Here is a 26,082-nt window from a genome sequence, read left to right as displayed (position 1 = left end):
GCATCTTCTGGTATACCCAAAACACAGTGCTGGTGCATGTTTGAAAGATGATGCAGGAGTTATATGCAGAGCTTTGTGGGACAATAAAAGTCAATGTTTCTCAGGCCTGATTGCCAGAGTATTACAGGAATTGGTATGTTATTAGTAAGGAGAAGGTGGAAGACTTGTAGGAAAGAAAGCAAGTGGTTTATGTCCCAAGAGCCTGGATACTGCCTGACTGGGTGCAGCAGCCCTTGTCCACACTGTACCATAAAGCTTACTCATACAGTAAATGAGAGCATTTTGTTATGCAGCTTTATCTGGCCTTTTGCCAGTTTTGACCTTCAAGTGATTAGCCAGCCTCAAGAAACAGGATCTTCAATTACTCCTATTTCACACTGCGCAAACATTATTCCTGCCATAAATTCTTTTAGGCAGGGTTTATATCTCCTGGATTTTATTTAATCCCAAACATGTTGATACTTATCAAACAAAGGCTGGTTTTGCTGTGTTTAAGCATTAATCTGTCTAGTTTCTTTTCAAACCCAGCTATCTCCTGACATCCTGTACTCACAGATAGCACATACTGCATACTTCCTTAGCAATGCTCTGGTCCCTAAGTGATTTAACTGCTGTTTTGGTATCTGCCCCCACCTTCAATACCAAGGCTCTTTTCTGCTGCTGGATCTCTCAGGGAGCTGCAGGATCTGGTACGTCACCAGAGGCAAGGCTGCCACAGCTCCATGCCACTGGGCCCAGCCAGTAGCAGAAACAAGCATGTGTTCCCAGCAGGCGTACACACCACACATAAACATGCACAGGACCAGCCACACAGATTAACACAGAAAGAAGCACTCAGTGCTCCTTATCCATTGAATGGTCCACCCTTCAAATCCATATCTCTCCAATCTGGAGACCAGTATGTCATGTGGGACCATGTCAAAGGCCTTGCAGAAGTCCAGGTAGATGACATCGGTTGGTCTTCCTATGTCAACTGATGCAGTCACTCCATCCGAGAAGGCCACCAGATTGGTCAGGCATGATTTGCCCTTGGTGAAGCCATGCTGGCTGTCTTGGATCACCTCCTGGTCTTGTATGTGCCTTGCCTTTGCTTCCAGGAGGAGCTGCTCCATGAACTTCCCAAGCACAGAGGCAAGGCTCACCAGTCTGTAGTTCCCTGCATGCTCCTTTCTACCTTTTTAAAAATGGGAGTGATGTTTCCCTCTTTCCAGTCACCAGGGACTTCACCTGACTGACAGGACTTTTCAAATAGGATGGAGGGAGGCTTGGCGACTCCATCGGGCTCTTCCCTCAGGACCCTGGGATACACATCACTGGTCCCCATAGACTGTATATATATGCATATATATGTATCTGTATATATATACATACATATGTGTGCACATATATACGGTGTGGGTTCTTCCAGTAGCCGTTGTTAGACACTCAGTCTTCTCAGTAGCTCTTCCTGAATACCAGGTTTCCCCAGTTGCCAGTGCTGGACCATATAAGCCCACAGGGCCACAACCCCAGTCCACAGACCTAACAGACAAAGACCACCCCAATCCACAGACCTAAACAGACCCCTGTACATACCTAAACAGACACACACACGTTGTCTCCGCACATAGGCACATGCATACAGACAGATCTCTCTGTTGACTGACCACCCGCACAACCAGGCCTCATGGTCCCTCCAGCAGGAGGCCTGAAATCGCGAGGTGCCTCCGTCAACCTAATTCTCCTGGTGCCTCACCCTCAGAGACAGATACATGCAGACTCCTGGCTCTCAAGCCTCTTAAGCTGCTTGCCAGCTACTCTGGCTCGATAACTCTAGCGATCGCACACTCGCGTACCCGCACTGCTGCAGCTCCTGGAGCCCCATGGGCCCCCAAGTCCAAATCCAGCAGCTGTCACAGAGACCTCCATGAACACCCATGCACACAGAATAAAAGGCTCCTGAAACAGGAAAAGTGTTAGAAATTGAGTTTAATGAGAAGACAAGACAGGCTGTGCTGATCAAGGCATGGCACATGCTGACCAGTATTCTGTTTACATATGGCCAGTCCCTCTTATCTGCTTATCCATCTTTTTTCCAATGTTTATCCTTCTCCAAAACCCATTGAGCCCTATATTTCCCCACCTTTGGTTCTTATAGTAAGTTTAGTGATATCCTGAAATTTGATTCCCTTGCATCCCACAATGTGTCCCATACCCTAAGCAAAGATAGGAAGGGAGAGAGAGAAGAGGGTGAAGAAATTCTCATAAAAAGTTTCACATTCAGACCATAGTGCTGAAGCTCTCCTGAGACAGCCCTGTGAGGAACCAGGGCATAGGATCTTTTACCTGACTAGGTTATTATGGTTTCCCTGCCTGCCACTGCGTATCTGTGCTCCTGTGTGTCCTGTGTTTGAGAATGCATAGCTGAACCTTGCGTGGGTTGCCCACCTCCCTGTGATGGGCCTGGGAATATCAGGGGCTGGATATTATTCTGGTTCTTCCTATGTTGTGTGTATGGAGACAAGATCTTAAAAAAAAAAAAAAAAAAAAAAGTGTTCCTGAAAAATATGAATGAACTTATTTTTACATAATGTTGAAATTTCAAAATGGGATCTGCCTTTGGACCTAGCTGCATGCCCATGTTCTCCATCTCCCATTAGCAAAATACTTTTGTCTCTGTTAGGACTGTATGCATAATTTATTCAGTGTTATATGCAAATGTTAAAATAAATTTGCATCCAATAGTTACTCTCTCTCTCAAGGTAGTCATTAGCTCATTCTCTTTATCAAGTCACCTGTCACAGAGGGGATTTACCACTAGACATCAAGAGAATCAGTTGTCTGGACTAAATGAACTGAGTCACAATTAAATACAGGTGCCTAGCTGTTAGGAGACACCAGTTGCATTTTGGATATTTTTTAAAGCAGATGCATGCCAAAAGGAGTACCAAGAATCAGTGTATCTCCTCATCCACTGGAACAGGGAAACAGAAAAGATGCTGAGCTGATCAAATAGTATCTCACAATGACTAGACAGAAAACAAACAAAAAATGCCTGTGTCATCAATTCTGATTCCAGCATCTGGTAGTGAAAATATTCCAGCAAGAGGAAAAGTACACTGAATGCGTCTATCAGATTATTGGGAAAAAAACGAAAAAAAAAAAGGTACATGCCTACAACTAGATAAGCTACAGAAAAGAGATAAGGCTGTTTCTGTCTTAGACCCTAGGCTGTTTTCTTCTTTTTTTTTCTTTTTTTTTCCCTTTTTCTTTTTTTTTTCTCAGAATCCATGGCAGTCAATATATTTAATGTAAATACTCCCTTTTTATGTCATTGGTTTTATAGGCTTTTTATTGCTTGTAAACCAAACCACGTCATCATTGGTGCTTTCTTTGACCTTTGTTGTAGTTAAAATATTACCCAAAGGACAGTCACACCTTTGTGTGTTCAGTGTTTGCTGAACACTCATTTTGGCTCCTTTCATTTGTGTGATTGGTAGGAGTGTGAGGACTATCCAGGGATAAGACCAATACCACCAAAATTGCTTACAATTGTTTTGCACTTGTGACCACAGGTGTTTAGCTCCTGCTTAGCTAGCACATAACTAGCCACGCGTGCTAGCACACCAACGTCAGTGAATGGACTAAACACTCCAGCTGCTTTACAAGCAGAATCAAATCAACATCATTATTTAGTAGTGATGGGGGCTTACACTTTTGTAGGTTATATATGGATATCATTAGGTGAAGTAGAACATAGAGTCAATCCCACAAAATATAAGATAATGCAAGGTGGACACATCTGGACATGAAAATTTACAGTCCATCCGAAGACTGCTGTTGTGACACGATGTGGTGTCCAGACAGATATTTTGGATTTCAGGATGAAAAATATTCCTGAAATGGAAGACAATGAGTATTTCATCCTGTACAGGAATATGTAACAGGCCTTCATTACACAGAAAAAGACTTGGCTGGTTCCTGGGAAGCTGTCCCTTGAGAAGCAAAGGAATCTTTCTGGGATTAGTTCCTGATCAATGCTTTTGTGACTCAGCTGGTGGGAAAAACATGGAATGAGAACAGATAATTCATAGGTTCCTGGCCTGTGTGACCCAAGAAAGTAGAAACAAATAGGTAAGAAATGTGCTTCGTTGTAAGAACACAGATTTTAAAGATTTATGTGCAGAGTTACATGTAGCTAGCGGAGAAGTGCTGGCTGATGTTCTTCTGGAGAAGAAGGCTTTTACAATTCAAAAGGTGAGGAACCTGTGCTGAAGACTGTATTAAGACACAGTTCTTAAGTCAAAGCAGTAGAGATCGGTAACCTGTTAGGAGCTGAAGTGTACTGGTTGACAGCAGGCTCAACATGAACCAGCAGTGTGTCCTGGCAGCCAAGAGGGCAAACCACCCTTTGGGGTGCATTAAACACAGCATAGCCAGTTGATCAAAAAAGGGGATTCTCCTGCTATATTTACCTCTGGTGTGGCTTGAATATTGTCTGCAGTTCTGCACTCCACAATATAAAAAGGATTTTAAGGTACTTGAATGCATCCAGAGGAGGCCAACAAAGCTGGTAAAAGGGCTAGAAGGAGAGGCTGAGGACGCTTGTTTAGTTTGGAGAAAAGGAGGCCAAGAGGTGACATTATGGCTCTCTACAGCCTCTTTAGGCGGGGAAATGGAGAAAGAGGTACTGGTCTCTTCTTGTTGGTCACCAATGATAGGACACGAAGCTGCACCAGAGGAGGTTCTAAATATTAGGAAACATTTCTTTACCATGAGGGTGGGCAAACACTAGAACTGGCTTCCTGGGGAAGTGGGTGATGCCTGATGCTCATTAGTGTCCAAGAGGCATTTGGATAATGTCCTTAATAATATGCTTTACATTTTGTTTAGCCCTAAAGTGGTCAGGCAGTTGGACTAGATGATCTTTGAAGGTTCCTTCAAAGGGGGATGAACTATTCTATTCTATTCTATTCTATTCTATTCTATTCTATTCTATTCTATTCTATTCTATTCTATTCTATTCTATTCTATTCTATTCTATTCTATTCTATTCTATTCTATTCTATTCTATTCTATTCTATTCTGTCCTGTCCTGTCCTGTCCTGTCCTGTCCTGTCCTGTCCTGTCCTGTCCTATCCTATCCTATCCTATTTTAGAAAAGCTCCCAGTGTCTGTTGAGAGCCAGATGCTGATGTTTAGCCCGAGATAATTGACTGTTTCAGTGTCAGGAGCTTTGCACAGGTCACCTGTGATTTTCAGTTCCTGGTGTGCTTTCCCTCATCAGCAAAAGAAATTGGGCAAGACCACTACAGCCCAAAATTTAACTCAGCTGAGCATAAGGCTTCTAATTTTATTTGTGATATTTCTTTCTGTTTGACAACTATATAATCAGCTATATCTATGTCACGAACATGAAAAACAGACATCAATCCTCTAGGAGAGGTATTGTGTATGAATTTCATTCTTCTGCCTCCAAACTATCGTGTGTTCTCCAATTAATTTCTTTTGGTAGTTAACCTGCACCTGGACTACATAAAACACCAAACTGGGTGGAAACATTGGTCTGCCACAGGGTAGGAAGACCCTGCAGAGGGACCTGGACAGGTTGGGTCTATGGGCAGAGGCCGATGGGATGAGGTTCAACATTGCCAAGTGTTGTGTCCTGCACTTGGGGCACAGCAACCCCATGCAGCGCTACAGGCTTGGGGCAGAGTGGCTGGAAAGCTGTGCAGAGGAAAAATATCATAGAATCATGGAATGGCTTGGATTGGAAGGGACCTCAAAGACCATCTAGTTCCAACCCCCCTGCCATAGTCAGGGATGCCACCCACCAGACCAGGTTGCTCAGGACCTCATCTAACCTGGTCTTGAACACCTCCAGGGATGGGGCATTCACAACCTCTCTGGGCAACCTGTTCCAGTGCCTCGCCACCCTCTGAGTGAAGAATTTCCTCCTAACCTCTAATCTAAATCTCCCCCCATTTAATTTAAAACCATTCACCTGTCATTATCTGATTGAGCAAAGAGTCATTCTCCATCTTTTTATAAGCCCCCTTGTAGTACTGAAAGGTTGCAGTGAGGTCACCCCGGAGCCTCCCCTTCTGTAGGCTGAACAGGCCCAGCTCTCTCAGCCTTTCTTCATAGGAGAGAAGCTCCAGCCCCTTGATCATCTTTGTGGCCCTTCTCTGGACCTGCTCTTAAAGATCAACATCCTTCTTATGCTGGGGGCTCCAGACCTTGGCGCAATACTCCAAGTGGGGCCTTACAAGGGCAGAGCAGAGGGGAACAATCCTGTCCCTCGACCTGCTGGCCATTCGTCTTCTGAGGCAGCCCCAAACCGGGTAGAGCACCTTGCACTTTGACCTGTTGAACCTAATGCGGTTCACATGGGCCCACTTCTTAAGCTTGTCCAGGTCCCTTGGGATGGCATCCCTTCCTTCTGTTGTATCAACCACACCACTCAGCGTGGTGTCATCTGCAAACCTGCTGCAGGTGCACTTAGTCTTGCTGGAAACTGAGAGTGTTGGTCAATGTTGGCCTGAACATAAGCCATCAGTATGCCCAGGTGGCCAAGAAGGCTAACGGCATCCTGGCTGGTATCAGGAATAGTGTAACCAGCAGGACCAGGAAGGTGATTGTCCCCCTGTGCTCTGCTCTGGTGAGGCCGCACCTCGAGTGCTGGGTTCAGCTTTGGGCCCCTCACTACAAGAAGGACATCGAGGCCCTGGAGCGTGTCCAGAGAAGGGCTACGGAGCTGGTGAAGGGCCTGGGACACAAGTCCTGTGAGGAGTGGCTGAGGGAACTGGGGGTGTTTGGTCTGGAGAAGAGGAGGCTCAGGGGAGACCTCATTGCTCTCTGCAACTCCCTGAAAGGAAGGTGTGGGGAGCTGGGGGTCGGCCTCTTCTCACAGATAACCAGTGATAGGACTAGAGGGAATGGCCTCAAGTTGTGCCAGGGGAGGTTCAGGTTGGAAATTAGGAGACATTTCTTCTCAGAATGAGTGATCAGGCATTGGGACGGGTTGCCCAGGGAGGTGGTGAAGTCACCGTCCCTGGGGGTGTTTAAGGAAAGGTTGGACGTGGTGCTTAGGGACAGGGTTTAGTGGGTGATAGTGGTGGTAGGGGGATGGTTGGACGAGATGATGTTGGAGGTCTTTTCCAACCTTAATAATTCTATTATTCTATTCTATGATTCTATGGCTTAATGTGACCTTCACTAAACCCATTTTGGTGTTTTAAATGACTTTGATGGCAGGACCTTTGAAAACATCTAAGGCTAATCCTCTATGTAAAGTACAATTTCTCTGTGTTTTCTGTATGAAGTTCATTTTGGTTATGCTTGCATGTAAATCTGATGCTGACAAGCATGGAAATCTGGAGATTGCAGCTGTCCTATACTCTTCAGAATGCCTACTGGCAGTGTATTTCAGCTGACTGACATCTATTTGCCATCGATGACACATTGAAATGCATAATAAATAAGCGAATATGTTCAAAAAGGAAAAAGGACAAAGAATATCTGCAATCATCTAGAGTGGTTAAAATAGTATTACATCAATATTCATTTTAAATTATTCTTCTAACAGTCCAGTCTGCGGAAGACTAAACATTTCTGCTGGTGAACGAGCAGACCTTTGAAGTCTGTTTCTCTTCTATGAGGTGCTCCTTGAACTTACTGTTATGATTTAATGGCAACTAAATCAGCAACATTGGCAATAAAGTGTGATTTATAGCTAAATCACGAGTCCTTCTGATTTACTGTCTTCCTTCATAATTCTGATTAAACCCTGCCAAGTCTATCCAGGCTGAATTCGTAGGTAGAGGACCTTGCTGGACTTTAAAGAGTCTGCACAGAGTACCCCAGTGATCCAGTCTGCACTGTGGCTAAAGCTGAGAGGTGAACAGCATGAAGTAGCTTGGAAATACTACATAGATACCTTGGAGCATTTGTTCACAGAGCTCCTACATGATTTCTTACTTCATTCTGTCCTTTGCCTTCTTGTTACATGGTGTCCACCTACAGCAGTGTAGAAATGTTTTTGTGTTTGTTTGATTTTTAACAGGAGCCCAGGAGTTGATATTCTGTAAAACGTGTGAGATAAGGGGAGAAAGATATCAGCAACAGGCTGACATCTCTGCTGTCATTAGTAATTAAACATTAATGGAAAATTCTTGCAGAAGCTACCATTCTATCATACAGAAGAGCCTGGAGATGCCAGAGTTCGCCTTGCTGGACTGCACTGGGTAGATATATTCTGACGATTTGATTCCTCAGCTGCCCAGGGTGATAAAACGGTCCTGTAAGGAATAGGCAGAACTCTGTAAGTTGTGCCAAATCCTAGCTGTTACTGAACAAAAAGAGGAAGATGGAGAACGGAGCATGCTCCTGTTATCTAGGCAGTATACATGTGATGCTATGGAGAAATACTTGGGGACAAATACCAGTTATCAGCTGCAGATTTTGAAATCCATTCTTAATCTCCCTATGTGACCTTTTGGCCTTTACAAAAAAAAACTTGTGCAAAAGTTAACATATGATATGACACTCTTACTATGTTTATGTAATATAGGCCTAATTGTTTATTAAATTATTTGAAATTAAATTTCAAAATGTTTCTATTGCAACTGGCTTTAGTAGATTTCAGAGAAGTGTTTCATTCGTGTCTCGCATTCCCTTCCCTGAAGAGCTGATATTTATTACAGTAATTTGAGCATTCAGTTCAGGAGCATTTCAAAAAGTCACTCATTCAGCCAGACAAAAGGAGTTGAAAAGGGTTCCCAGTTCTCACGGTGAAGGAGTTTTATATTGAGGTAGTTTTTACATTTTTACATGTTTAATCACTTTGCTAATCTATTCCCCAAGGCTAAGTACAAACAAAATCATTAAATATTCACAATCACTACAATCACAAACGTAACTACAATTTAACAAAGACCACATTTTTCCAAGATGGCATCTGTCTTCCTTGCAAAGGATTGCAGAGGATGGTGAACATGTTGTGAGAAACAAGTAGGGAAGTTCTTCTAAGTGAGTTTCCAAGCATCAACGGACAATGCTATATTACAGCCTTTTACAATCCCTTCACAATTTTGCTTCAAAAATGCAGACAACACAGAGAAAGGAAGCACACTGGATACAAACTACACTGAGAAAAAAATTCAGTAATCATTCCCTGTCTTCGTTCACTTATCCAACGAAGCATAATACCGGTCAAGAAGTGCCTCAAACAGATATAGGAGTGCACGTGTGTGACTGAAATATTCGAAAACACAGTTACAATAGGATGACGTTTGTTAATAACGTATAAGCTGTAACATTGTATAAGCTGTGTTTGACTATTTGTGATACCAAATGTGAATGAGGTAGAGGTGAGTGAGAATTAGGACTGTGATGTTTTGTTTATTTGTTTATAAACTATGACCTTGACTTTCAAGTAATAATTTGTCGAAACTCTCAGAGTCTGCCACACCCTTCAGGCCGCATTCTTTGCCTCTCTCAGAGTCTCTGCACATGACCTGATATTGACTTGACTTTAGTCTTCAAAAGTGCTTATTTGGAAGAGTGTAAAATGTAGCCACAAGTCACAGTCAAGGTGTAATGACTGGCAATCCTGCTCGGTAAGGTATACATTTATTTTTTCATATATTTAACTCAACATTATAGCATTTTGCACCAATTAAAGGCAAAATGGAAGCAAAACAGTGTGAGAAGGTTGGTTTTACAACAGCATGAGATGAACACACTGTGACTTTAACAGAAGAAACTTCATTGTATGCATCCCCTCTGTGACATGTGACTTGATAAAGAGAATGAGCTAATGACTACCTTGAGAGAGTAACTATTGGATGCAAATTTATTTTAATATTTGCCTATAACACTGAATAAATTATGCATACAGTCCTAACAGAGATAAAAGCATTTTGCTAGTGGGAGACGGAGAACATGGGCATGCAGCTGGGTCCAAAGGCAGATCCCATTTTGAAATTTCAACATTATGTAACAATAAGTTCATTAACATTTTTCAGGAACATTTTTTTTTGTTGTTTGAAAAAAAAGGTAAATAAGGAACTGTAAATGCTAAAATGCTACACTGAGCATCCGTGTTCCTAATATGTTTTCCTGGGTATGTGACACCTGAGATAGTAGAGACCGTTGGTTTATGTTATAAAGATCTTGTCTCCCTACACACAACGTAGGATAGAGAAACTAGGGCAGGTGGAAAAACCAGCCCTTTGACCAGTCTCACACTCCATTGTAAGAGTGTTCACTCATAGCCAGAGACAGCCTTCTTCAGAGCCATTGCCAGCATCACGCTGGTACTTCTGCTGGTCATTCTTGCCTGTCATTCTCGCTGGTCATTCTTGCCTGTGCATCACAATCCTTTATGAAGCAGTGAAGTATTCCTTTAGCTCTATTCACAAATACTAAGGCTCCGTTCACAAATATGAAGGACATTTAGCTCAAGGCACAGCCCGTAGTCCAAATCTCCAAAGGTTAAAAGGTCACATTAACCAATGAAAACCATGTTTTTGGATGTAGAAGCAAAAGTGACTGGTTTTCACAGACTGTGTGCAGTCAGAGTAGCCATCAGCTGAATCTCCAGCTTAGCGGTCAAACAGTCCCTTCAGAACCTTCCTGTGGGAAGATTTACGGGCCCATTTGAGTATTAATTTCCATACCTACCTGACATGTGTAGGGCTAGCTTGCATCCAGCACCCTAAAGTCTTTCCAAAGCAGATACACTTTGGGACATGATAAAAAGTATGCCTCCTTACCAGTGTGGATCCTCCAGGCAGTGTGCTTGTTCCTTTGTAGCCCTCACCAGAAAACAAGTGTATTTGATCCTGATCCTAGACCCGGTACATGCTAGATGCCTGGGTTACCTGGGCGCAATGACATCTGGACTGTCATGAGCTCAGTAACTTTTATAACATTGCAAATAGCAGGCAGGAAAAGAAGGAAACATGCAGCCCATAAAAGATCGCAGGTGGCAGTCCTGACTTCTCCAAAGAGAATGATGCATTATAAAGTTTAGTCTATCTTGTCTCTTAGGAAAACACAGGACTATTCACCAGAAATAAAGACTCACTGTAACAGGCAGGATCTGCTACATGTCATGCAATTCTCTTCTGAATTCTTTAATACAGCCAAAGTAAATAAATGGATGAAGAACACAAACTACCTTCTGATAAGGAAATGATAGGAATGTACATGACAAGAGCAAGTCCTGCCCCTGGGAAGGAACAACCGCACGTATCAGTACAGGCTGGGTGGGGGATGACCTGCTGGAGAGGAGCTCTGCGAGAAGGACCTGGGGGTCCTGGTGGACGACAGGTTGGCCATGAGCCAGCGTGCCCTGGTGGCCAAGAAGGCCAACGGGATCCTGGCGGGCATTAAAAGGAGCATGGCCAGCAGGTCAAGGGAGGTGATCCTCCCCCTCTACTCTGCCCTGGCCAGGCCTCACCTGGAGTCCTGTGTCCAGTTCTGGGCTCCCCGGCACGACAAAGACAGGGATCTCCTGGAAAGAGGCCAGCGGAGGGCCACAAAGATGGTACGGGGCCTGGAGCATCTTCCCTGTGAGGAGAGGCTGAGAGACCTGGGTCTGTTCAGCCTGGAGAACAGAAGACTGAGGGGGGATCTTACCAATGTTTATAAATACCTGAAGTGTGGCAGACAGAGGGATTTGGCCAACCTCTTTTCAGTGGTCTGTGGGGACAGGACAAGGGGCAATGGCCACAAAATGGAGCCCAGGAAGTTCCGCACCAACATGCGAAAGAACTTCTTCCCGGTGAGGGTGACGGAGCACTGGGACAGGCTGCCCAGGGAGGTTGTGGGCAGTTTATCACAATGCAGTTTATCACCACCTGCTGACCAATGCCTAGCTTGTCACCAAGTAGCAGCTGCCTCCTTCACCCCAGCCAACTCCCCTAGTTTTATTGTATATCATGAAGTCATAAGGCATGGAATATCCCTTTGGCCAGTTTAGGGTCAGCTTTCCTGGTTCTGTCCCCTTCAAGCTTCTTGTGCACCCCCAGCATCCCCGCTGGCATGGCAGTATGAGGAACTGAAAAGTCCTTGGCTTAGTGTAAGCGCTGCTCTACAACAACTAAAACATTGGTTTGTTATCAGCATTGTTCTCATCCTAAATCCAAACCACAGCACCATCCCAGCTACTAGGAAGAAAATTATCCTAGCTGAAACCAGGACTGTATGTCAAGACAATACTACACACAAGCCATTATACACTAGGCCATTATCAGGCTGCGGCACTTCTGTTGAAGGCACGGCTACAAGAGATTCAAGGTCTGAGAGTCACTTGGAGAATGTATACAAAGGTCCCCAGTCCAGTCCTCTAGCCCAGTGAAAACACAGGTATTACCAGCCAGGCTATCTTGGTTCTATTCTTTTTGCCAATGAGGAGTCTTCATTGCAAAATGCAGAACCTGTCCTCTCAGCTCAGCTGATGCGCTGAGACTTGGTGATTTGTCAGGTTAATTTTAACAGATAATGAGAAGTCACCTTTCTATATCCAAAAACGTTACTTTAGGATTCAGAAGTCAGGGAAACCCAAAGGCTCCAATTTCAAGACAGCAGAAAGACTCTTAGAAGATTCTCTCCTCAGCATTAGCTCTTGGATTTATTATTAGTATTAGTATTAGTAGCATTATTTTGTCCTGGAGTAGTCAGTAGTCAAGTAGGCCCCATTCCTGGAGGTGTTCAAGGTCAGGCTGTATGGGGCCTTGGCCAGCCTGATCTAGTGGATGGTATCCCTGCCTATGATAGGGGAGTTGGAACTAGATGGTCTTTAAGTTCCCTTCCAACCCAACCCATTCTTTAATTCTATAATAATTGTATAACTTTACAGCATTGACATTCCTCTGAGAACCTGCTGGCTAAATTGACTTAACAATTAATATTAAGAAGGAATAATTTAAAAACTCTGAAGTAGTCTTATGTTACTATGATCCATATAAAGAACACAAATGGAATAGCAAATTGTTTTAACTTCAGGACAATGTTAACAATATATCTCTTACTCTAGTGGAGATCCAGACATGAAAGACCTTATACAAGAGATGAGGAAGTAGGCAGACTACCAAAGAAGAAAAATAAAAATAAAAATAAATAAAAATAAAAACACCAAAAAACCCCACAAAATTGTCACAAGCTTTTATTCCATGTACAGTAGCATATAAACATGGGCAGACCCTTTCTTCACAATATTGCCACCAAAAACACAAACACTACACAACAAAACAAAATGACAAAAACATAAATCCCGTCAAGTCAATGTTTTTCTTTCAAAGTGATGCCAACATTGCAGTTTGGACTTCCTGTCTCCTAAATAGAGCTTAACGAACAGGAAAATCCATTGAAAGAAGGGAACTTCTATACAACTATGAGGAAAAGGTTACTAGCTACAGTGTTTGTCCACCTCTATTCCATAAATTGGCAATAAACTATTAGTACAAGTAACAGATGGAGAATTTTCTGGGTGTGAAAGTGTAGCTAAACACTTATAACTTGTCCCCAGTTTGCATGCTACAGTTCTGTTACAAACATACACATACCACATGCAGACCTACAGGCACTTATCCAATCAATTGGATAGTATGTGCTAGAAAAGATTATAAACCTTGGCCGCTAGGTATATGTGTGTAGGGGAAGGCAGATCACAGGTAGATTTAGATATTAAAAGGGCTAGAGAAGACTACTCAGTTTGACCCATCATGTTCCAATCCAGATAAAATAGTGGAAGCCAAAACAATGAACCCAGGAAATTTTCACTCCAGTCAAGCGTGACACAGCTCATGTAGACAGAGGCACAGCTCAGGGAGAGCAGTCAGCTCAAGAAAGGGCACCACTCAGTGTGAGCCGATGGTTCCTCAGCATCTCAGATAAGGCTTTGTCTTCTTGTTGCCAAAACTGCCCTGTTGGTATTACCTGATCTAACTACTTCAAGATTCCCCCTAGCATGTCTACGTGAGACAATAGTTTCAGTTTGACTACAGTGGAGATGGAGACTAAATATTGATTTTTGAGGGTATGTGATCTTGCAACACAAATGCACAAACTTGGCACATCTTCTTCAGATTGCTTCATCCTTTTTCAAAAGCAACCAGAGCAGGCAGCATTGGCACAGATTTCACACAAATCAGCGTCTCTGACAGCCATGCCTGTTAGAGAGAAAAGAGAGTGTTTCAGTGGGATAGCAAAGCAATACGTTGGAGAGCAGAGCCACACATCAAGTGGCTGAGAGATTCCTTTCTGTTGCTGTTCCATGAGTTTCGATGTCATTGAAGTTATTGTTGGCATAAGACAAAAATAGTTCTTGAGAAAATCTTGCTTAAAAAATGAGATCAAACTTGAAATCACGGGGAGAACAAGCAGGACATCTTGTGGGAGGCTGGTGAGGATGCTGCCTTTTTCCTCTAAAGTGGCTTGTAGAATCACAGCTTTAGTTATATTGGTAGCATTTCTTCCTAAGGTTTCCACTGTATTGGACAGTAAGTTAATAAAACATAATAAAATTATTTACATTTTTTAAAAAAATGTAGCAGCTGGCTCAAGAATCACTACGTATGCCTTGGAGACACAAAATGCTGAAGACTAATTCACCTCATCTACATCTGACACCTCTTTTAGGGTACCCAGAAATACACAGCTACTTGGAAGAAACTTTTGTGTTTTTTGTGTTTACAACAGCGTGATCTGCACAGACTACAATTAAGCACCATAGGAGTTTTCTGATGGGGATGGCTCTCAGTTTTGTATCCTTGCAGAAGGGGTAATCAAAAAGCAGCATGGACTTCCAGCTGCTTTAGAAGTGACACAACAGTAATTACGTTTCTTTGGCTGCTACAATTTCAATGTTTGAGGTTGAAAAATGTGATTAAAAAAAGGAAATCATGCAATACGAACTACATACTCAGCCTCTCGAAAATCATGGGTGCATCTTCTCTTTTACACACAGCTCGGAACTCCTCAGGAAGATCTTTTTCTTTGCATGGAGAAGAGGCAGTCTTTGAAGCCACCATGCGAGGGTTAATGCTTCTGTTCTCATCCATGAGCTCCTTTAGCTTCTTCACAGATTCAAGGGAGAATTTCAAGTCGCCATCCTATGTAGGCAGAATCAGAAAAAAAAAAAAAAAAGAACAAAAAAAAGGCATCAGGGAGTCAGTCCTTAGGCAAATGTATTCCATTTCAACTGAAGTCTGCTAAACTGTCAGCTCTCTCCACAAACCTATACTATGGGGAAAAGGGAATGTTGGAACAAAGCTTAAAGAAATTTGGTGCTCAGTGAAGGTAAAGGGATCAGCTCTTCAATACATACACCCTGCAGAGCAGCAGTGAGACCTGGCTGGCTCGTCAGGGTTTTTGTTAAGCATCTCAGTGGATGGAGGCACAATTAATGCATTTCTCACTCTTGTGAGAGAGACCCACAAAAGCTAAGGTAGAAAGATATGGACTGAGAAACATCAGCCTAGAAAAGAAATAATTGGGTAATATGTCATAGAGATTTACAAAATGATGAGCTGAATGCATGCGAATGGGGATTTATTTTGTTCACTCTTTCTTCTAATACATTAGTAGAGAACTTCAAGTCTTGGCTGTCATGTGGCATGCTCAAAACAGAGAAAATTCCTTCACATTTAACATTGTTAAGAGCTGAACCTCCTCATCACAAGATACTGTGGCAAGTTTCCATGAACTTAAAACTCGTCCATACAATTTATGGAGCACAACTTACTGAGAAAAACGAAACGCATCACTTCTGACTCAAAGATCATGCCAAAGCTTTGGGAGGCTCAAAGAGTAAGTATTGCTATTCAGTAAGGAAGTATTACTCCATGTTTTAGATTGTTTGATCTTGTGCATCTGTTAACGACCATTCCCTCACAGTTTCAAGAGAATCTCACTGTTGAGGTAATAAACTTAAATTGAACATGTTGCAATTGTTAAGTGCATAACATCTGTATAAGTACGAAGAGAATCACAGTCTGGTCTAAAAGAGGAATATGCATTTTCAAATTGTTATTTAGCATTTGCTTTATTCATGTTTAATGAACAAGAAACAATCAGAAATATGATCAAGTGACACCTACATGTTCAAAGAAATGAAGTTAATTGAGCCTGCGATGGCATAAGATCAAATATTGTTGTTTGCTTCATAGTCTCATTAGCTTGATGTTTAGTTGTGTGAGAGTGTTTTTTTGGGGGGGGAGGGAGGGGTGTCAGTTAAAGAATAATAATAAAAAAAACAAATAAGGACATGCATTTATTTAACAAGTTAAACTCTTTTCTACTTCCAATTAATTTATGATTTTTCTCAGAATAGTTTATCAGACTGGTTGCCTGTGTGAAGTTAACTATGTAAAACATAGCTCTAAATTCAGCTATCGGATGCAGACTCTAAAAGCACAAAACAGAGAACAAAAAAGGAAGGATTTCCATGAGAACAGTTCCAGGGAAAGCAGAAAGGGACGAAGTGAGCTTTATTCGATCCTTTCACACAGGATTTATCCTACTTATTATCACTGCTTAGTAAGAATGAACATTTATGAGAGATAGACTTATGAGATACATTTATGTCCTGTTGACAAAATAAAACAAACAAAAACGTCAACGCCGTCTCAGAAAAGTGTATCAGAGAGAGCTCAGTCTGAGCAGCATCTTCTCTCCAAGGTAACAGTGCATGCTGTTCTGTTGAACTAGAAGATTTTATCACAGAAATAGTCTAAGCCAGCGCTTTAGTTTGTTTTTTTAAGTTTTCTTGAATTTTTCTGGTTTTATTCCACAATTAGCTAGCCATCCTCTTCCAATTTTTATCATAGTAATTCAAGAGCTGTGCAAGAAACTGTCCAGGTAGTCGTATTCAGCCTTTAAAAGCACTTCACAAAGTCCAATAAACTTTGCTTGTGGCTTGCAAACATTTTGTTAAATCAATGCTTCCTGTGACATACTATGGGAAAGGGAAGAGAAGTCTTGGAAAGGTTTTCAGAAAACAAGTACATAACCAACTTTGTGCACTGAGTTAGTCAGACATTAGGGAAATTAAGTAGTCCAACTGAAAAGAGTGCAACACACATGCACAGAACACTGAACATATATATTCATGTCTTATATGAGGCAGACAAAATATAAATGTAGTGATTAATGAGACAAGCATTTGAATTACAAAGAGGAGCTACAACTTCAGAGCTGAACTTTCTACATTTTTACCTCAACCAGAAACTGCTATTCTCATTTGGTTATTTTCTACAGTTCCAAGTGGAAATTTGATTTATTTCTTTTCATTAAGTTGGAGACTATTTTTTTCACTCCTTCAAAACCTACTGTGCACACATAAAGAGAATCAACTATTGTTTAAATAATACCAGCCCTTTTGTTACTCCAAGAATGTCATTTACAATGCGACCAAACTGGAATCTCCCAAACTGTTTCTAGGGATGAGTGCAGATAGATCTAACGTACTCCCATGAACAGACAAGAGTGATGATACCTACCTACCTACTTCTATGTTGCGTGTAGTATCGATCACGGGTGCAGTGTGTTTTAGAGTATTTTGTATTAGCCTCCTCTGATAGTTTATCTATCCATTACTATTCCTCCAAGCCTGCAGGTCATTTTCATAAAGAACTACCTGCCTACAAGCAGGCAAGACAAAACACTTTCTCCCCAGTTCATGCAACTTCACAACATACGGGGTTATCTGCAAAAGAAAACTCCGGGAATACCTAGATAGGAATTTCAGAGCAGTGGTATGGCTGGTGAAGCATGAGGTTAGAAATACCTGAAACATTTTACAGACAGAAAAACTGAGCAACAGGGACAAGATGTCAGACAACAAGCCAGAGAAAAGAAAAAATTCAGCTCTATTAATATAGTTGAGCATTCCTGTTGTAGCCACAACTCTTCATAATATCAATATATCACTGAACTTGCAAGACTAAGCAAAAAAAAAAAAAAAAAAAACAGAAAACTCACCTGGACATAGACTCCCTGGGAGCTGTGCACCAGTGAAAGGAGTATAAGGACCGTAAAGGAAAGAAAGCTTTTCATAGCACCTGCGAAGGGTAGCCTCTCCTAACCTGAATATATTTTGTTTTCTCTTGCTTTGGTATTTCACTGTCCTTCCTTTGTGTCTCTCAGATTTGCTCTAGTTGTCAGAGCTCTATCTCCCCAGTGCAAAAAAAATAAGCTTTATAAAGCCTTTGCACAGCACTGGCTTGGTAATCCATTAACCTAAACTCTTACAGGCATACAATAAACCTTCAGTGGACTACCAGTTATCTACTCCTTGGCAGAGCAGGACAGTCACACCCAGGCAAATACTGGTGTTTATGACTCTCTCCCACTTTCAGAAACTGGCCAAGACAGGCAGGAAAATCATTGCGGCCTACGGCACATAAATAGGAAAGTCTGGTCTTAGCTCTAACACAGCAACCAAAACTAAGTCTCCATATGGGGAATGTATGGGGCAAGATGATCTTGGAGGTCTTTTCCAACCTTAATGATTCTATGATTCAATGACTGGGAAGCAGGCAAATTAATAAACAATTAAAGAAATGGATCTCTTGCACTGATTAGCGGCCAGTCAGTTCTGAATTGATTGCTGAGCACGCAGTTCTTCTGGAGACTCCAATACTGAGAGGGGATCAATGCTCTGGAGCACATGAACACAGGGTGTGCCTGAGTATCAGCAGATATACAGTGTCATCACCGAATTAAATACGCACATTACAGGGATTGTCATTAAAGATAAAGGCTTCAGTGCAACAAATCTGTTTCTCTGTGGCTTTCAATCTTATCCAGAAACATGGAAATAGTACATGGATATTTATTTTCTCTTATTCTCTAATAAGCAGACCTGGACTACTAATGAGAGCTTCTCAGTCCCCTTGGGCCCTGGTTTTACAGGTTTCTGGGGTGCCCTCCTAGTGTCTCTCCCGATCTTTCCTTTAGGCTCCCTTTGGTTACAGGCAGGCCGCTATAAGGTCTCCCCAGAGCCTTCTCTTCTCCATGCCAAACAACCTCGATGCTCTCTGTGAATATTGAGCAGTTTGGCTAGAGCACTTGCTGGTGAAGAGTGAGGCAAAAAAGTGGTTGAGTGCCTCAGCCTTCTCCGTCCCAGCTGTAGACAGGCCTCCCATCTCACTCATCATGGAGGGTACAGTTTCTTTTATCTTCCTTTGTTGTCCTGTGTAGTTAAAGAAACCCTTCTTTTTATTTTTTACATCTCTAGCCAAATTCACCTGCAGCTGTGTCTCAGCTTTCCTAATCCCCTCTCTGCTCTTCTGGGCCATGTGTCTTTAATATTATCAGGGGAACATCCCTGCCTATTCATTTCGGTTTTGTGTTTCAGCTTGGCTAAGAGCTCTTGACTTGGCCAAGCTAGTCTCCTGCCTCCCCTGTCCAACTTCTTGCATGTCAGAATCGAGAGCTCTTGTACCTTAAGAAAAACGTCATTAAATATCTCCCAGCTATCATTTGCTCTTTTATCTCTGAGGGCAGTTTCCCAAAGGATCCCACACACTCAAGCCCTAAACAGCCAAATATTTACCTTTCTGGGTTTTATAGCCTTGACTATACTTTTTACCTGTCCTGTACTACCTGTTCTGTACTACTATGATCACTGCAGCCCAGGCTACCTCCAAGCTTGACCTCTCCAATATTCTCCTGCACTAGTGAGCTACAGGTACATCGACGCCTTTTCTCTAGCTGAGATGCCGGTATGGTTACACTGCCCTGCAGTAAGTTATGAACCTTTTGATGGGAATGGGACATAAAGCCAGGAGCCAAGTAACGGTGCGATGTGTTTTGCTACCATATCGTATATCTTAATAGAAATAGGAAATAGAAACCTAGGTGCCATGCCAGGCATGAAGCCGTTGTCCCTGGTGGTGCCTGTGTGCAGGCAGGCTGGGCTCTGCTCTGTGCAGTCGAGAAACACCTAACGCGGGGTTCAGTAGGCCACGGGAAGTGGCAGTAATGCAAGCAGTGCTCTGGATAAGGAGGTGCAGCGAAGAAGGCTGGCTTGTGAAGGATCCTGGCACGGTGGTGCTCCCTGTGCAGAGGTTCACCCATGGACCAGTGTCCTTGGTGTCAGGGTTAGGCCTTTTTACAGTCACTTCCTTCCTTGAAGATGGGAATAGCATTTGCTTTTTTCCAGTCATCAGGGATTTCCCCATCATTGTGGATGTCAAGTTTGCTTAGCTGATCTCTGATCCGATCCTCTTTGACCAAGAGATAGTCCTCCTTTCTCTGAACTTCCTCTCTCGTCTCTTGGGTCTGAGATTCCTGAGGGCTGATCTTAGCAGTAAACACTGAAGCAAAAAAGGCATTCAGTAGCTCTGCATCCTCCACATCCTTTGTCACCAGGGCACCTGCCCCATTCAGCAGCGGGCTGACATTTTCCCCAGTCTTCCTTTTCCTACTGATGTATTTGAAGCCTTTCTTGTTGCCCTTGACATCCCTTGCCAGATCCAATTCCATCTGGGCCTTGGCCTTCCTTATCACATCCCTGCATACTCTGGCAGTGTCCCTATATTCCTCCCAAGTGGCCTGTCCCTTTTTCCACACGCTGTAAACTTCCTTCTGTCTGAGCTTCGCCAGGAGCTCCCCGCTGGCCCATGCAGGTCCCCTGCCCCCTTTGCTTGCCTTCTTGCTCATAGGGATGCACCGATCTTGAGCTTGGAGGAAGTGATTCTTGAATACTGACCAGCTGTTTTCGACCCCCCTTCCTTCTAGGGCATGTGTATGAATAGAAATGCTTCAGATGTCTTTCATTAAACTCAGCCCCTTGTGGGGCAGACCGAAGGGCCTCACTAGCATGCAGTTCCTCAAAAATTGGCATGCAGTCCCATAGCTTACCACCAGTGGGCCTGCTTTTGTCCCTTTCCCCCTTCAAATACAGTATAAAGGCCTGCCAGTCAGCCTGACTGGAGCCATGTATTGATCAGCTCAGTTTGCCCTCGGCTGCCTCAAAGGGGCCATGGTGTCCCAACAGGTGAGAGGGCAAATACTGCTCTAAAGAATTTCCTGCCCAGGGCACAGCACTCTCAACCCCACAAACCCCACAGCTTGCAGGGTTACAACCACTGCCAAAGTTTTCTTCCCAAGTGTTTTCTCAGGCTGATCCGCTCTGTGGACAGAGGACGTGTCTGGTACAGCTGGCCAAATGCTGCTGCACAGTCCCAGGTGCTGGGTTACTCACAGCCCAGCACTTCGTGGGCATCACTGACCCATGGCAGAGTGGGTCACGAGCACAGACATCGGTGGAAGAGCACCCGGCAGGCTCTGCTGGCAAATAGGTTGGCTTCTAAAGAGAAAAAAGAAGTACATTGAGGAATGGGCAAGGTGACCCAGGCTTAGGAGATGTCTGAAACATGATTAATTGAGGAACTGCTAATCACAAAGACCATTATATTGGCATATTGAGTATGTGTGATCAGGATTCCACCCACACTCACATTCGTAACATCATCAGTGGGTTCTGTGCACTGATGGTCCTGATTTTTGAATCCCTTGGAGGGATAACTCCAGCATGCACACATCCCTCGGGTTCTGAGTTGCAGAAAATGCCATGTCTCCAGGAGGTCTAAGCCATTTCTGTGTGATGCTCTACCAAACTTCAGCTAGTCTAGTAATTCCACGGAAACACCAGAGCTGGAAATTATGGGATAACCTCTCAGGTTGGGGAGGGTACTTTCTACTCCCTGCTCTTCAGGAGCTTAGATCTATTTATACTTGCACTGTCAAACAAGTTGTCTTACGGAACGTTTACCTGCAGAACAAGTGCAGATTTGGTCTCACTTTTCATGAAACTGGCTGACTTTTTGGAATCCTTCTGGCCTCAGTGAAAACTGGCAGCAGCTCAGACATAAACGACAATCTCATTTAGAGCTTTAGTAGAGTGTAAATGTGTTTATGGAGTTGGCTCTAAATAATATTTTCGTATTAAACTCTTTTATGATCAGGAACAACTTACAGGTCTCTATTGTGCTTCCTTCATAGTTCTTTATCTTATTCATTTTTTTTCTAAAGACTGATCACTTTTTAAATCTGATTGTTTTATATTAAAAAAAAAAAATGTCAAGGGCCTATGGCTAGGCTTAGCAAGCCATAATTAATACACAACTCAGAGCCCTGCCACAAGCCCTGCGAAAACTGAGAGACAGGGAGCCAAGAACCACATGAAGTTAAGAGCACATGGGTGACATTTGCATGTAGTCTTCCAGAATGCATGTCAGGCTCTCAACTACTTCAGGAGAGATGCCCTGAGCTTTCCCTGGTGTAGGATGGGTGCAATTTGCGAGAAGCCGTGGTGCTCAAAGCACCCCTAATGCTGCCAGACGAGCACGCCGCCGCACGCCGCCAGGCTCCCGGAGCAGATTGCCGGCACAGGGAGGCAGGGCAGGCTCCAGGCAGGATGCAACGTGTCCTCCACCACAGAGATGGTGTCCAAGACAAAGGGCTCTGAGCCCAGCTAAAGCCCTGGCACACCAGTGGCGTGCTGTAGTATTATGGCTGAGCACAGCCACAGTGGGGTCTTTTAACATCATGGCTGTGCACAGAGTCACAGTAGGGTGTTGTAGCACCATGGCCAGGTATTGAATCGCCACAGGGCCTTGTAACATCAGTGCTCAAAAGAAAGTCACAACGGGGCCTTGTGACCGCATGGCACAGCACAGAATCACAGTAGGTAACGTCATAGTGCTGCACGGTGTCACAGAAGGACCTTGTGGCATCAAGGCTGGGCAAAGAGTCATAGAGGATGATTAAAAAATCATAGCCTGACACCATGTAGAAGCTGGGCTTTGTGACCTCAGTTCCCAGCACAAATTCACAGTGGGATTTTGTAAAATCATGGAATGGCAAAGAGTCACAGCCTTTGGATATGACGCCATGGCATAGAGTTGCATGACAGTGTTGTAATATCATGGCCGAGGACAACGTCACAGTGGGTCGCTGTAACATCATGATCATGCACAAAGTAGAGTATTGTAACATCATGGCCCAGCAGAAAGTCACAAAAGGGCCTTGAGACCTCACAGCGGGTTCTTGTAACATCACGGCCCATCACAGCAGGGCCTTGTAACGGCACGTCCTGGCACAGCGTCACAGCAGGGCCTTGTGACCTCCCAGAACAGCACAGAATTGAGCGTTGTAACATCACAAACCAGTACTCTGCCACACGAGGGGCTTTCTGACCTCGTACCCTGTCACAGAGTCCCAGTGTGGTGTTTGGTGGCAGAGGGCAGAGTGGCAGTGGGGCCTTGTAACATCACGGCCCAGTACAGCATCACAGGGTGGTGCTGTGACACCACGACAAGGCGTAGAGTCACAGAGGGGCTTCGTAACATCAGTGCCTGCCACAGACTGACAGGAGGCCCAGCAAAGTGTCACAGGGGGGTACTTACTGTAACATCATGTCCCTGAACAGCGTCACAGCACGGCTTTGTCGTATCACGACCTGACACAGCCACAGTGGGGCGTTGTACCACCACGGATCTGCAGAGGGTTGGCGCAGGGCCTTGTGAAGTAGCCACAGCTTCACAGTGGGGCTGTGTAACACTGTGAGCCAGAGGAGTCAAAGCTGAGCCTTTGGACATCGTGTCCTGGAAGAGAGTACGAGAATGGTGTTGTAATATCATGGCCCAGCATAGTGTCACTGCAGGGCCTCGTGGCTTCGTGGCCCAGCACAGAGTCACGGTGCGGCATTGTATCATCACGGCTTTGCAAAGTGTCAGAGCCTTCCGGCCTCATGGCCGAGCACAAAAATCACTGTGGGGCATTGTAATATCACGGCCAAGGACCAAGTCACAGTGCAGATGTGTAACATCAGGGCCATGCACAGAGTCACAGTGTGGTATTGTAACGTCATGGCCCAGCACAGCCTCACAGCAGGGCCTTTTGACATCACAACGCGGCAAAGAGTCCCAGTGGAGCTTAGAAACATCAGTGCCTGGCACAGGGGCACAGGAGGGCCGTGTAATTTCACGGACCAGCACAGAGCCACAGTTGGGCGTTGTAACGTCATGGCTCATCTTTCTCTACTCAGCCGTGGTGAGGCCACACCTGGAGCATTGTGCCCAGTTCTGGGCTCCCCAGCACAAGAGGGACTCATTCAAAACCCTCCTGGACACGTCCCTGTATGACCTGATGTAGGTGTTCCTAAGGATTGGACTAGATGATCTTTCAAAGTCCCTTCCAATCCCCAACATCCCGAGATTCTGTGATTCCCAGGGACCCTTCCTCTTACCTACTGGTCTCTGGAGGCCTCTCAGGGCTCTCTAGTGCACTCCAGGGCACACTGGAGGCCTCCAGTGGCCCTCCACTCCTCTCTAGATCCTCCTCATTTCCACCAGGGCTACACAGTGCCCTCTAGCTCCCTCTGGAAGCCTCCCAGTGACACCGTGTACTCTGGGATGCTCTACAGGCCTCCCAGTGCAGCCTCCAGTCCTGTATCAGATGCTCCAGCTTTGGATTGGCAGAGACCCTGGGGGAGCCATGGGCTGAGCATGGGCTGTAATCACAAACAGAGGTGAACCCCGCTTTGTGTCTCCCCTATCCCTTGCTCAGAGATGGTTTCCAGGCCAGAATCACCCATTCATCTCCTAGGAAAAGCAAGACAAACTTGTTGGAAAGGGGATTAGAAAAGGAGATCTTGGTAAAGAGACATTTCTGTTCCTTCCCTGCATGTCTTCTGAATGAGGAGAAGGGACGGAGAAGCCAGCGGGTCATGCGGGGTCCTCTGACTTTTTGCCTCCCGCCTGCCAAAGGGCAAGCTGCCCAGGGTTCACCCAGGGTTGTCCCTGCAAAGGCTGAGCCCAAAAAACACCAGAGTGGAGGGGCAAGACCCCTGGCTGTCTGAGCGAGAGTGCAGCCCTTTTTTTCCTTGGCATCCCTCCCTGGCTGCGGATGGCTAGAAAACCGGCCAGCAAGTCCTTTGCATGCCTCTGGCTGCTTTCTGAGAGGGCAACTGTGAGCTACTGAATGCAGGTTTTGTTGCTATTTATCTGGCTGTGCAAAATTCAGCTCTTATCAGCCGACACAGGGGATGGAACCTCGTGCTCAGCGTTGCCTGCTGGGCTTAGCTGCGGATTGCTGTCGACCTGCAAAGAGAGCGTGGGGGGCTCCCACGTTAGCAGCAGCAGCGGCCAAGGGGAGGCAGAGCGCGGTGCTGGCAGAGAGGGAAACTCTGCCTGCCACTTCCTGGAGTTTAGACCAGATCCCTGTTTCCACTAGGATTTAGTTTCATTTCATTTCATTTCATCTCCTCCTCTCCCCTCCAGCCCCACCTCCTCCGAATCAGCATTTCTGCATCCTTCTCTGTGCACACCAGAGCAGCAGGTAAAAGTCTGGCCGGCACCCCCACGCACACACGCTCACACACACACACACCCGCGCACCGGACACACCTCTGCCGGGGGACGGACACCTCTGGGCGGCTTCCCACACTCCTGCGTGTGGCATCTTCCTCTCCATGGGCGATCTTGGCTGGGAGCATCCCCGTACCCGCCTGAGGGCTGCTCTGCCTCTCCTTGCTGCCTCCCGCCGCAGCAGCAGAGCTCGGGCACGGAGGAGCTCAGCGGGGCCCCACAGCCCCAGGGGACAGAGCTCCGCGGGTGGGCAAGCACAGCTGGGAGGCAAGAGCTGAGCGTCGGGGGTCCAAAGCGTCCAGAGCATCCCGTGGTCCTCCTCATCCCCCGGTCCAGAGCATCCGGAGCATCACAGAGCGTCCTGACACCCAGAGCACCCTACGCATCTCCAGCATCCCAGCATCCGGAGCATCCCCAGCACCCAGCAGCGCTGCCCGGGGACCTCCCAGCGCAGGGGGATTTGCAGGGATGAGGAAACGCCTGGCTGTGAGTAACGGGGAGGGGAACCTTGCTGCTGCTGGTCGGCTCCTGGGAATGTCTCTCTGCCCTGATTACCGGTGAAAAGAAAGAGTGGGGGAAGAGAGGGAGAGGAGGAGAGTGGAAAGGAGGGCAGAGAGAGAGAGAGGTGGCACTTCTTGCCCTGGCGCTGGCTCCAGCAATGATCACCTAGCGCAGGTGACAGCTGGAGGAAGTCCCCAGAGCTGCAGAGCCGGCT

At 45.0% G+C, this 26,082-nt stretch overlaps 1 protein-coding gene across 2 annotated transcripts; it reads right to left on the bottom strand.

Annotated features, from left to right (window-relative positions):
- Window positions 1-12,786: 12,786 nt before the first annotated feature.
- Window positions 12,787-25,691, bottom strand: LOC310883160 (guanylin-like; the record flags this gene model as incomplete). 2 transcript variants are annotated; one of them, XM_083803073.1, is made up of 5 exons in its annotated part: window positions 12,787-14,159; window positions 14,912-15,101; window positions 17,971-21,304; window positions 23,406-23,603; window positions 25,407-25,524. In XM_083803073.1, 3 exons carry the CDS (start codon window positions 18,043-18,045, stop codon window positions 14,092-14,094), a joined length of 333 nt encoding a protein of 110 aa, XP_083659199.1. In that variant the 3' UTR covers window positions 12,787-14,091. The 2 variants fall into 2 exon arrangements, with proteins under 2 accessions (XP_083659199.1, XP_083659198.1); XM_083803072.1 differs by lacking the exon at window positions 17,971-21,304 and having other exon boundaries at window positions 25,407-25,691.
- Between the last annotated feature and the right edge of the window lie 391 nt (window positions 25,692-26,082).

Source organism: Anser anser (assembly GCF_964211835.1).
Source record: "Anser anser genome assembly, chromosome: 17".
NCBI lineage: Eukaryota > Metazoa > Chordata > Aves > Anseriformes > Anatidae > Anser > Anser anser.
Note: the sequence above shows the minus strand (reverse complement) of the source record. Positions and strands in the feature narration are given on the sequence as shown.